A 15,658-nucleotide genomic window follows, 5' to 3' on the forward strand; every position below is an offset into this window, starting at 1 on the left:
GTGTTATGTAAGGGAAGAGGATATGTCGTAATGTGCACGGGCTCGTGCATGGGCACTCGTGGAATGTTATGAGGGTTCGGAGTGGAGATTCCACGGTGGCCGTTGGCTGGAGGAGGCTGGGTAGCAGGCTGGTGGGGTCTCGTAAATAAATACTTCTAATACACTTACATGTGTACGGTGAGATTTTATCAGCTTGCATTGCCTAAGTTCGAGAAGGAGTTTTGTTCCAGTATGACGGAGCCTAAACATCAAAGGTAGAACCACCAAAGGTTTTGACATTATACCTAGGTTGGATGAATTTAAGGGGGTCATAAGACCGTAGATTGCGACCTGATGGGAGGGAGGTAAGACGATTAAGTACTGAGCTTCATTGTGACAACACTTATAGGTCAGAGATAGTAACTTTCGCAACACACGTTGCTTGACAGGGAGCCAGTGGAGAATAGGTCTGGCACTTGTGGTATGTTCCCTGAGGGAGAGGCCATGGAAGGCTCTGACTGCTTTGTTCTGAGCAACTTGCAGGCCCTGAAGATTTGCCTTGGATGACAGGCCGTTACAATAATCAAGGCGTGAATTAGAGCAGTAGCTAAGATGGCTCTGTTTTCGAATGAAATATTTGGACGAATATGATTTAGCAATTTCGATATGCATCCACAGGAGGCCCGTACAGAGACATGGGTTTTCATAGAAAGTTCTGCATCCAAAACCACACCAAGTGTTTTTACCTTCCTGAATACTTGAATTTGATTTCCTGCTATAGGAAAACCGTTATGGTCTGGAAGCAGAGTGTTTAGTCTTTGTCCTGATGCTAAGATCAGGAGTTCAGTCTTTTCAGGGTTGAGGGCAAGAGAGTTCATAATCATCCAGTCCAGAATAGCATTATAGATGTGATTAATAGCATTGTATGAACAGCCAGTTAGCTCTATGATGATCTGTGTGTCATACGCGTAATTCGCAAACTGAACGCAGAGACCATCCAATAGAGCAAGCAGACATGATATAAACATTAAATAGTAACAGAAAAATACATGACCCCTCCGGAACGTCACAGGTGGTGAGCATAGGTACTGAACTGGCATTATGTACTGCAACTCTGGCGCTCCTTGGACCGAGGAAAGAGAGACTCCATTGAGCAGCCATATCGGAGCAATGAGTGACCAACCAGAGCAAAGGCTGCAGAGATCGAGCAACAAAAGGAGAGAAGGTTTACCTTCATCTACAATATTTGCAATGTTAGATTTAAGGTCATCAGAGCCGTTTCCGTCCCATACATATGCCTGAAACCTGGTTGAAGATGTTATTTTCAATAAACTCCTGGAGTTGTGAATATGCGACATAATCCAAAACGTTTAAGTGGAAAGGAACATTTGTGATCGGTCGATAATATTTAGAAATATTGGGGTCCAGGTTGTTTTTCTTAAGAAGAGGGGTGATCCGCGACACCTTTAGGATAAGAGGAATGGAGGATTCAGAAAAAGACAAATTGACTATTATTGTTACCCAGGGAGCAAGGGTTTCAATGCAGGCTTTGAAAATCAGGCGGGGGGGGGTGGGGGAGGCAGCTATCTCCTAAGCACGATGTTGGTTTCATGCCAGCTAATATTTTACAGATCTGAGCCTCTGTGCATGGCTGAAATTGGAAGACCACATGGGGATGATTACTAAAATGTGGGGGACGCAATTGGATCAACGGAGCATGAGGGACTAGTACTCATTTCCCCGAGATTCTTTTGCTGGGTCGCAATGGAATGAGGGTGAGCTGCGAATTTGGTGTTGAACTTAGCGTGAATAGATTTGCACCAGGAAAACTAGGGCTGTTGCCTTAGGTATATTCCCCTCAAACTCTTTAAGGATAGCAAATAGCTCACACGGGTTAGAGTGAGCCAATTAAATCGTGTCATTGTAACTATCTGACTTGGCTGCAAAGACTGCTTACTTAGGGGATTTAACAGAATTTTTATAGAGGTCCAATAGTGGGGGGGCGGGGGGGTAATTTGTCCTCCAAGCTCTTTTGGCTTTACGCTAGATGCGGCGCAAAGCAGTAAACGAGTCTCCAAACCAGTCACTCTTATTAACCTTGGTCTAAATAGTTTTTTTTTTGTTGGGGCCAACACATCTTTAATATCATTAATGGTATTGGTTATGTGAGTAGCAAACTTGTCGGTGCAAGTAAAAGTGTCGACTGGGGATAATTTGGCCAGTATCTGCGGGGCTAAGATAGAGGGAGTGACCTTTTTTAAATTCCTGGTGATAACAGTGTTTAGGGTGTGATTCAGAAGACAGAGGACAGGCAGGCATTATAAGTAGACCATGCACTAGAAAATGGTCTGACTAGGGACAGGGATCAATGTTAATACTACTCGTAGTTAACTGGTGGGTAAGAACCCAGTCCATTGTATGCCCATCTCTGTGGGTCGGTGCAAATAGCATCTGGGGAAAAACCAATGGTGTTCAGTGCCGAAAGCAAGGAGACTGCTAACTTACCATTTGAATCATTGGCCCACAAATTAAAATCACAGAGGACAATAACTGGGGTGGTTGCCCTAACAAGGCTAGTAAACAGGTTGGTAAATTGCTCTCCAAAGAGAGGAGTACTAGAAAGTGGCAGATAAATAACCACAATGGTAAGGGACCCATTTGCATCAAGCTTGATTTTGGCGACGAGACTTTCACAGCCTTCAGGGGATGAATGAGTATTGTCATGGACATCAAGACACTTTCTGCCAATAATGGCCACCCCTCCACATATACGACTAAGGCAATCTGTTGTAAAAAAAATGCAGTAATCGGGAGGAATAGCAGTGGTGGTGGCTGTTGGAGTCGTGTCCGTTAGCCATGATTCAGAAATGGCCATGAAGTCACATGGTCAAGTGACGAGATAATCGTATATTTCAACCCCATGTTTTAGTAAGGAACGGGTATTGTATCATGTCTTGGGGAAGCAGTTTTCTGTGAAGAATTAGAGAGTGTGGAATCTGTCGTGGCTTGCATGATTTTAAAATAGGAAGGGAGAAATAAATAAAGCACGTACCTATTGATCAGTGCAGGGACAGAGAGGGTCACCAAACAACCCGGACACAAAACCAGCACTAACCGGCTTGCCCCTAACTCGCTGGTGCTAACGCGCCTGAAGACTATAACGCTTAGAACTACAATACAGATGGGAATTGTAGTCCTGTAGTACTAGGAAAGGTTTAATACAATGTGGCAGCAAGTGGAGCAGTTTAAAACAAAGGACAGCACACACCCCATATGGAGTTGATAGAGGTGAGATAAATGCAATTTTAAAACTATTTTTAAAAATAAAATATAAACAATCAACACGACTTAAAAAAATATAAGAAGGCTGCCAATAAGAGGAGCTAACGTGCGGCGCAGAGTAAAGAGGTTAAGATGATGACAGAGTCACAACATCGTTAGTAACTATGCTAGGCCATTTGTGTTTACATCATGGGAGATAGACTTTGAAGTTGCAGATATTGAACTATTAATTTTGAAAGCCACCTCCTCGAACGCAGCAGGTTAAAATGGTTTAACTAATGTTATTCTGAAGTTGAATAAAGAAATGTGGGCAGTTTTGTTGCATATGCTTTTGAAAATAATTCCAATTTATAAAGCTATGCCTGAGAGCTGGAAACAATCCATTATGGTACCTATTTTTAAGAGGGGGGCTCGTTAGGACCTCACAAACTACAGACCCATTGCAATAATAGACACATAGCAAGAATTTTGCTGCCTTGAACCTTGAGAAATTGGAGGCTTGGGCCTTGGGAAATAGAATACTCAATTGAGTACAAATTTATTTTAGGAAAGGCATGGCGACTAATTTGAATGGTTTAGTTGTTTCAGTGTTCAGAGATAAAGTATGGTTAAGAAGGACTCTTCAATGTATGCAGCAATTATTGATTTTTCAAGGCTTTGGATGCAGTCAATAGTCAGTTACTGTGGCAGAAACTTAGTAGGTGGGAGAATACCAAGTTCGCTCTGGGCAATCATACTGCATTTTCATGAAGATACCAGTGGGCAAGTCAAAATAGATATCGATGGTAATTTAACTGAGCCAGTAAATACAACAAGAGGACTTAGGCAGGGCTACACATTAGCACCCTGCCTTTCTAATTTGCAAATGGCAGATTTGAATGAAGCACTGTATAAGGTGGCATTTGTTAGCCCTAAACTAGGAAATCAATGTATATGCTAGATGGCATATGCTGACAATATTGTATTGTAAGATGCAAGGCCTATAGGGCTCCAGCGGCTTCTTAGGGCATTGGGTGAATATGCCAAAACTAATCACTTGATAATGAATCAAAAAAGGTCAAATGCGATTCATTTTGCAAAACATTATAGGAGGTGGGTAAAAATATAAGTGGTCAATTGATAATATTAAAATTACTCCAGTGAGAGAAGTCACTTATTTAGGTTTTATGAAAATGGCTAGATAGAATGATGCAATATTTTTAAAAGGATGCAATATTTTTAAAAGGATTGGAGAAAACAAAATCAGTCAGTATATCAAAAGAGGAAAATGTATAATACATATTGTAAGTTTACAATTAAACCACTCATTAGATTTGATATTGGTAGAGTGATCCCAAAGAGTCTATATGGAACTGAGATCAAACCATCTGCCTACGGATTTCCATAGGAGAGACTGGAGGGCAGAATCTGGAGAAAAAAAACATGAAATCTTCCTCTTTCAATCCCAAAGTCGTCCGTGCATTATGAACTTGGGTCTGTTATCACTTCAAGGATGTTTTAATTGGCGTACGATATCCTTATTTGGTAAAATAAGGTCACACAATGTCTCGTTGTATGAAGATTTGCATTTAATGATGAAGGAAAATGCATCTTAATTTCAAAATCATATGAAATTGAGTGCAGAGTCACTGTTAGCTAGCTGTGGAAGAAAGGAGGTTGATCTTAAGGACAATCCTGTGTAAATAATGAAATGTCTACAAGAAATGGATTAGATCTGCACAGTAGATATAACTAGATCATATAACCTGCATTCTATGTTCTCGCATAAAAGCATCGGGAGTCTTACCAAACAAAATATTTAGTCCAGTTTCCTTACTCCTACTCTCATGAACAATTTTTAGATTTCGATTAAATCTTGTAATTATGGGGGAAATGTCATCAGCACAATCTAAAAAGCAAGATTTTTATAAAGTCACTTGTGAATACTGCATGAATTCAGAAGTTATACAAACTCTAAAGCATGTAATGTTGGAATGTCCTTGCCTCCTAAGTATAAGAACCCACACTAATGTTATTTTAGAGGATATGTGGAAATGACTGAATTCTGGAAATTAGGTTTTTTAACCATGAAGTGATTGAAATGTTGAAGGATATAGGTCTTTTATATAAGTGGCTTATTTAATTGTTTTCTTAGAGCATGCAAGTTATTTATTAATTGTGGTTAAATACTTGGATTGCAAAAGCCTATCTAGGTTTATGTATATGAATATTTATGATATGTACATGTTGAAATAGATTTTTATTTTTATATATCTTACACATTTGTGAAAGGTCATATTTTTGATCAGTGAACAACAACAAAAATAGTTCAGCAGTCTGTTGTCAGAAGGTCATCGGTGGATCCAAGCCAGGTGTATAACTGTAAACTGTTGATAATCTGGGCAAAAGCTGCATTTTCTCAGTTAAAAATGTAGGAAACCAGGGTCAAAAGATCACACTGTGCCGGGTGTGATGCAGAAGGCATTCAAGGCTATGTATTTAGTGACTGGTGGCCAGTACAGAACATGAAGGCCTGGGGAGATGCAGTCCTAGGAGCCATGCTGGAGAACGAGCATAGCTGTTGTGTTATATAGGTGCTGGACAGTCGGCCACAACCACAAACACTCCTGATAAAGCGGTCAGTAGATCCTAGCAAACGTACTAAATGTATTTTCCTGAACCTTCATTACGCACCTGCTAGTAACATCAATTAAGGCAACAATTGTGTGTGGACACACCTGCTGTCATAAAAATGGTTATTAGGAGGAATTGGGGTCTGTATACTTATGTAGTTGTGGCCACAGTAGTGTAGGGGCTCTAATGTGCAGGGGCAACAGGTGAAACCTTAACACAGGCCCTGTAGCCACTTCAAGATGAGTCCTCAGTGGGTTGCCTCCATGTGGCAGAACAATTGCAGCAGGATTGAAAAAACAGGGCCGGCCCTTTACACTGTACCAAAACTACACTAAAGATTTCAGGCTTGGTACTCAAATGTTGAATTTACAGAGTGCCTGCTCTTAAAGCACCCGTGCCACATAAAAGTAGCTCAGCAGTTAAGTGGTGTTAGGTTATGTTAAAATGAATTATAAAGTGCAGCTATCGCCACAAGTGAGGTCTTGGAAGTGCTGGTTCTTCAAGTGGGGGGTTAAGACCAGGGGAAGCACAACCGCCGGCCTGGCAGTAGACGAACCGTGGGCCCACCAGCCGTCTCATGGAGGTGGACCAGCGAGCCATTAATTGAGGCAGTATTTTAAGTTTCACTTTTAAATAAAAGTTAAGTTAATGTTTATAATATGATTAACCCACCGGACAGAAATATTGGACATGGCTACACTTTTCCACTGGAAGCCAAGCCAGCAGAAACTTTATTGAATGCAGTCGGCTCCTCAAAACACCAAGGTAAACACCAGCAGATTTCTGCAAGAGGATACCAGGTATACAACCGTATCCCTCCTTCATTCCCCTCTAACCCCTTCACCTCATGGCAGTCAGTGGGTCCAGTGAGATCCTGGTCAATGAGGACCACCAGATTGTTCACTTTTTAAGCGGGAGTGGAGTATATACCACATTGTGAAAACCAGAATGATTTGAGATCAGGGCAGCAGGAGCCACTGCTAGGATCATCCAACAGCTAAGGGCAACCAGGCGTCACCAATGATAATCGGTAAGCAGTAGGAAGAGCAGGGCAGCAATATTTACACCAAAGACTCTCCTTGCAGTCACAACTGCTCAACTGAGCTTCTATCATGTCTCTGAATGCACATCCTCAAGCTATCCATGACCTCCTCCCCCAAAACGAAAAAACCTCCTTTCATCTCTCTCAGCTGACAATCTTGCCTCCTATTTCTTCTCCTAATATATCTATATATATATCCTAATATATCACACTATCTGTACTTTACCCGGCCTCTCCCTTTTTTCTCTATTCCACTTTCCTCCCGCTTGCCCAGTGAACTCATAACCATCATCCACTCAGCCAAGCCGTCCTCTGCTCCTTTGGATTCCAAACAATCAAAACGTTTCAACTAGTCACCCGGTGCTACCGCTTCTCCCTCATCAGGCTCATTCAGTCGTTATCGTCCCGGCCTGCTGCAATTTAGCCACAGGCAATCATAAAACAAAAACATTGTACACCCTAACAATCCGCCCATTCTACAGGCGAGTCTACCTTCTGTACCACCACTTCCAAATCCTGTAGAGGTGTCCTTGAAAGCATTCGTCAACTACCTAGGAGGCACATGCACCATGCAACCGCATCTAGATCTTGAAGCAAACATTCAGCTGAAACTGTGCTCACCCATGTCGTCAGCTTTCTGGCTTTTGCACACCACTTCTACCTCTCCACCACCCCAACCTAAACATCCTGCCAATGCCACTGCAGAGCAACCCTCCTTTAAACTCTTTCCTTCCTTGGCTTAAAGTTGGGTAGCCTCCCATCTCTCCGAGAGCACCACCCCACACCATTCTGAGTGAGTGCCACTCCAGGATCAGTTGTGGGCCCACTCCTAATCTCCCCTCTACACCTCCCCCTGAATAAACTAATTTCATCTTCGTGACCACCTCTTTGCTGACCATAACCAGATACTTTTTGCCTTCCTCTTATTCACCCCAGAGATCACAAAATGGCTCAATGGCTGCCTCTGTGCATCCGGCACAGAATGCTTATAGCCTGCCCGATGTTAAATTCCTTCAAGGGGGGGGGGGGTCCTCTTTATCTCGGCCTCCAATGCTAATCCCTCCAGATCCTTAACTTACATCCACCACAGCTTGCATTCTTAGCACTCTTCGACATCGATCTATCAGTTCATCATGGCTACTGCAGCCCAGATTAACCTTCTCAACATAAGGAACATCTGCCCACACATCATTCCACCCCGGCAAAAACTCATCTCCCTCTTGGAGCCCAGCAAAGTGGACTAAAGCTCCAGTCTATTCCTTCACCCTTTCCTCTACTCATTTGAACCCCTAAATGAAGTAATGTACCTAGCTTTCCCCCACCTCTATGTACTGTCACCATGCTGTCTGGGCCTCCATGCAAAGATCGATCCTCCTTTAAATCCGCCATGGTCACCCCCCCCCCCACACATTACCTTGCTCACTGCATATCCCTATACCTTTCCTCTCAGACCCAGATCATCATCTCTCATCACGCTATATCCCCTCCAGGTACGTGTGCGCGGCATCATAAGAAAGATTAATACTCAACCTGACAGGCAACGATGCCGCTCCCTGTCGGACACCACGCAGGGCCTGAGAACATTCCGAGGAGAAACTGGGTAGGGAGATGCTCGCAGTAGGGTGGGTCAGAGAGAAGAGATACAGGTCAGCCCTTTGATACAAATGATATCATAATATCATGACGATCTGAAAATGTGGAAGGTGAAGTAGCATGAAGATTACCACAACTTCTGTGTCCTGGATCACTTAAGAGACTCGCAGCCCCGTCACCGGCTGCTCGAATCTGGACCCCGCTGTGTGCTGTGGACTCAGGGTCCGGAGTGAATGGGTAGAAGGTGCACCACATTTAAGTGCAGAAAAAGGGGTCGATAAAGCAAACCTTCACCCACCCCATGTTCCCACTTATGGATGTAAAAGAATGAAGGAGAAGTGGGGGATGGAGGGAACGTACAAATGCAGGTTTTTTTGTTTCTCGGTAATTAAACCATTAAGAATGAAACACTTTACCAGAATTTCATTTAATGGGGAGGGACGGAGAGAGGGTGTCAATAGTCTTTGCATTCTGCTTTCAAAATAAAACTAGTTCACAAGCAGAAGGAAAGCGAGAACAAAACACCTATTAACAGGAGGATAGTGAATGTGCTGCAGCGATTGAGCTCTTACAATTCCTGTTGATATTTAAAAAAAATAATAACAGAGCTGGAAATTCAGACAATATTTTTTATCTATAAAACTCAATAAAATAATACTTTATTACAGTATTGCTCATCCAGCTGCCCTGTTGCCACCGATCATTACAAAAGGCGGGTCTTCGTTTCAGTGTGCTTTGAGGGTTGGTTTCCAAGCATCACAGAGGTCATGTGCTGCCATAACAAGTAAACACATTAAAAGGATTATTTCTGAAGCCAGAAACAGGGCACAACACAGTTTTATGATGAATTACATGCACCGCTTTCTGTCTTTGTGCTCCAACTGATTGGCGCACACAGAACTCCACCACAGGCAACATCTATCAAATAAATTCCCACCAATCAGTGGCCCAGCTAAACAATAAAAACATACCCTGGTCAGAAAATGTGTATCCTATACTTGCTGGAGTTGTTTTGACTTGTGGGATCATTACCCCAAATTATCTTGAACTTCAAAATCCCACACCTCGCTCTGGGAACTGAGTGTAGATGTTTAATTCAAAATCTCTTAGGATGATAGTAGGAAGATGTACCATGTGTCCAACATACACTTCCCTCCCCAAACACCTAGCATGGCTGGAATGCTAGCACATGACTGACTGTGGAGCACAGAGGTATCTGCCGGCATGGTTCAAAGCATACACCAATCAACAGAGTAGCCTTGCTATTTACACTCTAGTTTTCTCTCCCCCGTCCCGAACTTCCCCTTCTGCCTGGGCACCAGGTACATCATCTTGGATGAAAGCAGATATTTCACCATGGCGGCGACATGGGCTGTGGGTTCTGTAGATATGACATGACGACTGCAGAGATTGACAACCTGAGTGGAGGGAAAAGGGTGGGGGAGGGGGGAGAGAGAAGGGCATTTAGTAACCATAGCAAAGAGCATGTGACTTTGCTACCAAAAACATAACAAAAAGAAAAAAGGCTGAATTTTTAAACTATTGCAAAAAGAAAAATGTTAACCCAACCTCTAATCTTGGTTTCATTTTTTAGGTGTTGCATATATACTTTTTTCCTGAGCCGGAGCCTAACAGTTCAACGTATGTTGACTGTTATGTGATCAGGCAAGGTGAAGACACAAGTCTAGTTGTGAGCTCCACATTTAGACAAGGGACAGCTTAAGATTTGTGTCCATTTCAGAAGTATACACAGAATTAAGCCTTGCCTATCTCCTTAAGTTTTCCTTTCAGGAGTCAGACCTGTGACTAGGACCCCAGCAGCCTCCACCAGTGCTCCATGCCGCCAATAGATGAGGCCCAGCTTTCGGATTCATTGCCTCAAAATGGTTGCTATACATGTCAATGATGCACAAAGTTGTACTCCCATCATGGCTACCTTACAATGCCTCTGAAAATCCAAATAGATTTACCCAATGCATACTGAAAAAGCGGCACCCACATTTAGAATCCCACTCCCACAGGCCAATAATCATACATGCCAGATATCCAACTGCCCCAGCCACAAGATTAAGCTCAGTGCATACCCACATTCTTGAAATCTGCGGATATGTGATCCAATTTGTCATTCACCCAGGATCCTCATTATATACACCCAGCAGCACACACATCCGGAATCCCACGGCCTACACAGTTTAACACAATCTGTTAGGATTCTGTGTCTAAGATTTCCAGGGTCAGGACATTCTAAGCCCCACCCTCTTTCAATCTATGCACTTTTACCTAGGTGTTTGGTCTGTGAAGCCATGTATCTCTATGTCTTTATATCCATTCAGCAGCTCAGCCCATCTATACGGCCTTATCTACCGACCCATGTTTCGATTGATAAACTGATTAATGGGTAGAAGGATCAATCTGTCTGCCTATGTTCGTATATCTATCGTTCGGCTGCCACGCTGTGTCTATTGTACAGTATCTGCATCGCTCCATTCCCACTTGACCAGGCTCTGCACTTGTAGGATCAACAGCGGCAGCCAACCAGTGCCAGCCCCTAGTTAACCAGTGCCCTGTGTCCGATTTTTGGGCACCCCAACATCGGGTAACAGCCAAAAGACTTGACTTAAATTAACTTGATGGACGGCCGGGAGGATAGCTTAGGTACAACGCGCTTGTCTAGGATGCGAGACAGCGCAGAACATAGATTTGGATCCCGGGGACTACAGCCCGAGCTGATCAATAATTGAACTTCAATCAAGAAAAACTGAATTGTTGCAAGCCCCCTGCTGTTCTAGATAGTGTGGTTGTGGTGCAGCGCGTTTCCTGAATAGGGGTTTACGCCACGCTGCTGCCCAAATAGGCCATGGCACTGCTGCCCCGCCAGACTGGAGCTTTTAGTCGGCTAATCAAAAAAGTAATTGCGCGAGCTGGCGGCACCCTTTCTTTGTAGCGCCCCTGTGCCACCACACCACTTGATCGCCCCTTGAGCTGGCTTTGCAGCCCACCCACCTCCTCCCCTTTGCAACCAAACCAGTCCCCCCCTTCTTGTTTCCTTCAAACCTGAGGCTCTAAAAATTTGTTTTTTCACCTGCTGCAATGGTTCATGACGCGTGCAGATTAAGCCCCATCCTTTCCCCACCTGCCTCAATCATGTGTGATTTGCACCGAGTGCCATTGATTCGTTTGTGCAAAAGAACACAATAGCCATTATGTTGTTTAAAGCTGTAATCGAGACAGGCAGGCTACTGTGTTATGCTATAGAGCGCAACTACACCCTACCCAGGGTCCTCAGGTGAGTCGTGTTTCACCGCACCAAGCGTTTCGCCCAGCGCTAGAGGCAGCGCCTTCTCACATATGGCGTTAAAAGTCTGAAATGCTGCGATGAAACCCAGTCCCCAGCATGCATGCCCTTTATTCGGTTTGGCTTTCCCTTGGCTTTTATTTTTTCGCAGTTATACATTGTACAGTGTTTGGTTGTCCCCAAATGCTTTTTTTGTATTACTAAAGAAAGGAAATGCAAGATGGTGCATTTCAGTAAAAGCACTCACATGAAGCTGCTCATCATCTGCTTGGTGTCCTCGGAGCTGCGGGAGTTGGCAAAGCTGATGAACGAGCAGTAGACGGCGATCCAAGCGCACCACTTGAGCTGCGGAGAGAGAAAAGGGAACCGGTCAAGTGCATCCAGAGACCACATCTGTGCAATGTCTTGAGAAATTAGGATTCATTCTCTGTAAAGCCCTATGCAATCGTATGCTTTGATAACGTTATAGAAGACGTCAAAAGAAAAACTATAGGTCAAGAGCTCTCGAGCGGTGATGAGGTTACAAATGGGATTCCGGTTTTGCATTCTGTGGGTGGGTGCACGGAAACTGAACTAGCCTGGTTAGGGGGTGTCTGAGAATCTCAGATGCCGTGGGGTTGTGTGTGCGTGACACTACACTGGTTTGACCACTTAGACGATCTGGGTGTGACCTACACTAACTATGCGGATGACACCCAAATCCTCATCACCATCAAAGGCTACTATGACAGAGACACCAAACTTCTTAACAAAATATACCTACAGATCCAGGCGTGGATGGCTATGCCTGAATGATGATATTGACCAAACAAAAAAATAAGGAGAGTTTGGAAGTGGACACCAAAACAGTTGGTGCTGGGCAGAGCAGAAATCGAAATATTAAGGGATGCCAAATCCAGTTGCCATATATTTCTTTCCCCTTAGGGTGGGGGTCAGTGTGGCAGTAGGAGACCAGAAGTTATGTGAGAAAATACTAGAGCGCAGCATCTCCTTACATGTGTTGGTCTTTCATGTGGACTATCGGTTATTTCGTGCTGTTCATTATTCTTCCTGGATTCCCTTTGGAGTGAAAAATTTCACATTACAGCTGAGCCCCAATGGGGGGCTGTTGGACCCCTTCTGCCATATGACTGACTGAAATGAGCACTCCTACTCCCCATCTGCACCCAACCATTACTGCATTTTGCACTGCAGGGGAGTGTGATCCGTAATGAGACAAAATATTCAACATGTTATGTAATATCTTAAGCTGTACACAGCACTTTTTATTACCAAAGATTCTAGTTCAGTGGTGGAGTAATTCCTTTCTCGGAGGTGGAGTTCTTGGCGGATATACATGATGGGTTTTTCATCTCCATTGTCTACTTTGGATATGACAGTGCCTAATTCTACTGAAGAGGCATCGGTCTGGAGAATGAATTACTTTGAAAAGTCATGCAAACAGGTTCTTTGCATAACGCATCCTTGGGCTGTTCAAAAGACTTTTGTGCTGCCTGGACACAGGATATTTTCTTAGGACAATTTTTCTTTAGTCAACCAATCAACATACTTGCTAGTTCTGAAAATGTCATTACAAACCAGCGGTAATAGAAGGCACATATATCCGTCTGTAATGCACTACGTTCTGCTCTGATTTGGCTTTTTGGTGTCGCAATTATAGTAATTTGCTTTTGTTGTTGTGCTTCATGCATTCCTAATTTGTGGAGAATGATTTGAAAGTTTTGGGTGTTCCCTTCACGCCCGTCGGTTTATGGTAGTTGATTGTCCAAGGGGTGGAGTGTAATGCTTGTGCAAAATGCGAGCTAAAACAATATGGCGTGTGCAGCCATTTTGGACACTCATCTCCCATCACTGTAATAAAAGCCTGCGTCTCCGCGGGTCACGTAAAATAAATGAGCATTTCAGTAGCGAAGGCAGAGCAAGGTCATGTAACTACATAAATGCTGTTGCAGAGTGGACTTGCTCCAGAGAATAGTTATTTTATTGTCCACTGACGGACGAACACGGGGAGGGAATCGGAGCCTCCTGGAGGTTCATGATAAGGGGTTCTGGGATTAAATGCAAGGAGAGGGGCGATGGGATTTTCCACTCCCGATGGCTTTTCAAAGGTTATGTTGAAGCATATGTGTTGTGTTCCGTATGCACGGCTTGGAACAATCCGATCTGGCTGTCAAAAAACGAAACGGTAGCTTTAGAATGACAATTGATTATCGCAAGTTGAATAAATACCCTGCTCTGCTAGTACCGGATGCAATAACTTTGGTAGAAAACGTACAGAAATTTGAGGGTACTTGGTACGCAGTGTTGGTCGTGGAATGGGAGGCAGTGTACATTCAATCGTTTGCCAATGGGCTACATGCATAGTCCAACAATCTGTCACCAGCTGGTGGCAGAACAATTGGATAAAATTCCATGCAAACCGATTGTGCATTACATCGATGACATTGATGACATATTGATTCAAGGCAACAACGAACACAGTGTGCAATTACACTAGATCTCATCAGAGAAGGATTGCTCAAAGAGGGATGAAAGATTAATGATGCTAAAACCCAAGGTCCAGCTGAAACGGCGATTTTTCCTGGGGATACAATGGCATAATGGGCACCGCGAGATGGTGCCAAAAGCGAAACAGAAGATCCTAGAGTTTTTAACTCCAAAGACCAAAAAACAAGCACAACAGTCTATTGGGCTGTTCTGATTTTGGAGGCAGCACATTCCACATTTGGCGCAGATGTTGTCACCCCTTTACAAAGATACTTGCAAAAAGTTTAATTTCGAGGAAAAGTTTAATTTTGAGGAACAAGAAACGGCGTTCCAATTAGCGAAAGACACCATTCAAAAAGTGCTTGATTTGTGGCTATTAAGGGATGGTGAAGTGGAATTGAACGTGTCCACACAAGATAGCTCTGCCAAATGGAGCCTATTGCAGAAAAAGAACAGAAAATGAGTACCATTGGGATTTTGGAGTAGAAAGTTGCCCGATGCGGGGACAGATATACTCCCTTTGATACAACTATTAGCGCGTTACTGGGCGCTCATAGATACAGAAAAAATGACGGTGAGCCATTAAATAGTGATTCAACTGGAAATACCTATTATGCAATGGGTACGGAGCTCCCCTAAAACACACCGCAGTGGTCATGCACCAAAGGCTAGTGTCATTAAATGGAAATGGTACATTCAAGATCGCACCAAAACCGGTAAGAGTTGAGTGGCAAAATTACAGGGGCAAGTGGAGGGAGTCCTGCTGATGAACAATGAACCAGAGAGAGGAGTGTTGAGGAGTCTGCAGTTAAATGGGGGATCCCATATGGTGAATTATCAAATGTACAAGTTGAACATGCTTGGTTGACTGATGGCGCAGCCAAATATGTGGGAATTGAGCGACATTGGAAGGCGGTAGCGTACAATCCAAAACTGCAAAGAGTGCTCACCACCTCTGGTAATGGGACGAGTAGCCAATTCACAGAGTTATATGCTGTGTACCAGGCGTTTAAGCAACAAAGAAAAGCCTGGAAGTTGTTATATTTACACCGATTCATGGTCTGTTGCAAATGGGTTGGTAGTATGGCTGCCACCTTGGAAAAAGAACTGATGGAAAAATTATGCAAAAGAAGTGTGGGGAAAAGAAGTATGGCAAGACATTGCCGAGATGCTAATGCATACTACTATGACTGTTTACCAGGATGATGCACATTGCGCAACAGACTCATTAGAACGTTGGTTCAATTCTGTTGCAGACGAACATGCTAAAATTGCAGTCATGGACGCGAGGGTTGAGGAGGATGATTTGAAGGGTATTGCCAAATGGGCACACCAGAAGAGTGGGCATGTCGGAGAGAAGGCTACTA

General features: G+C 43.6%; 1 protein-coding gene across 1 annotated transcript in view; it reads right to left on the minus strand.

Moving 5' to 3' along the window:
* Positions 1-9,124: 9,124 nt before the first annotated feature.
* The window catches only part of WDR83OS (WD repeat domain 83 opposite strand), a 44,906-nt gene continuing 38,372 nt past the window's right edge, over positions 9,125-15,658 (minus strand). The window contains exons 3-4 of the mRNA XM_069604107.1: positions 12,052-12,149; positions 9,125-9,927 (exon numbers count right to left, since the gene is read on the minus strand). Coding sequence (XP_069460208.1) covers positions 9,861-9,927; positions 12,052-12,149 — 165 coding nt within the window. The 3' untranslated portion in view covers positions 9,125-9,860. The remainder of the gene's footprint in view (positions 9,928-12,051; positions 12,150-15,658) is intronic.

The sequence above is a fragment of the Ambystoma mexicanum genome, chromosome 3q (genome assembly GCF_040938575.1).
Source record: "Ambystoma mexicanum isolate Mex_15411 chromosome 3q, UKY_AmexF1_1, whole genome shotgun sequence".
Classification (NCBI taxonomy): Eukaryota; Metazoa; Chordata; class Amphibia; order Caudata; family Ambystomatidae; genus Ambystoma; species Ambystoma mexicanum.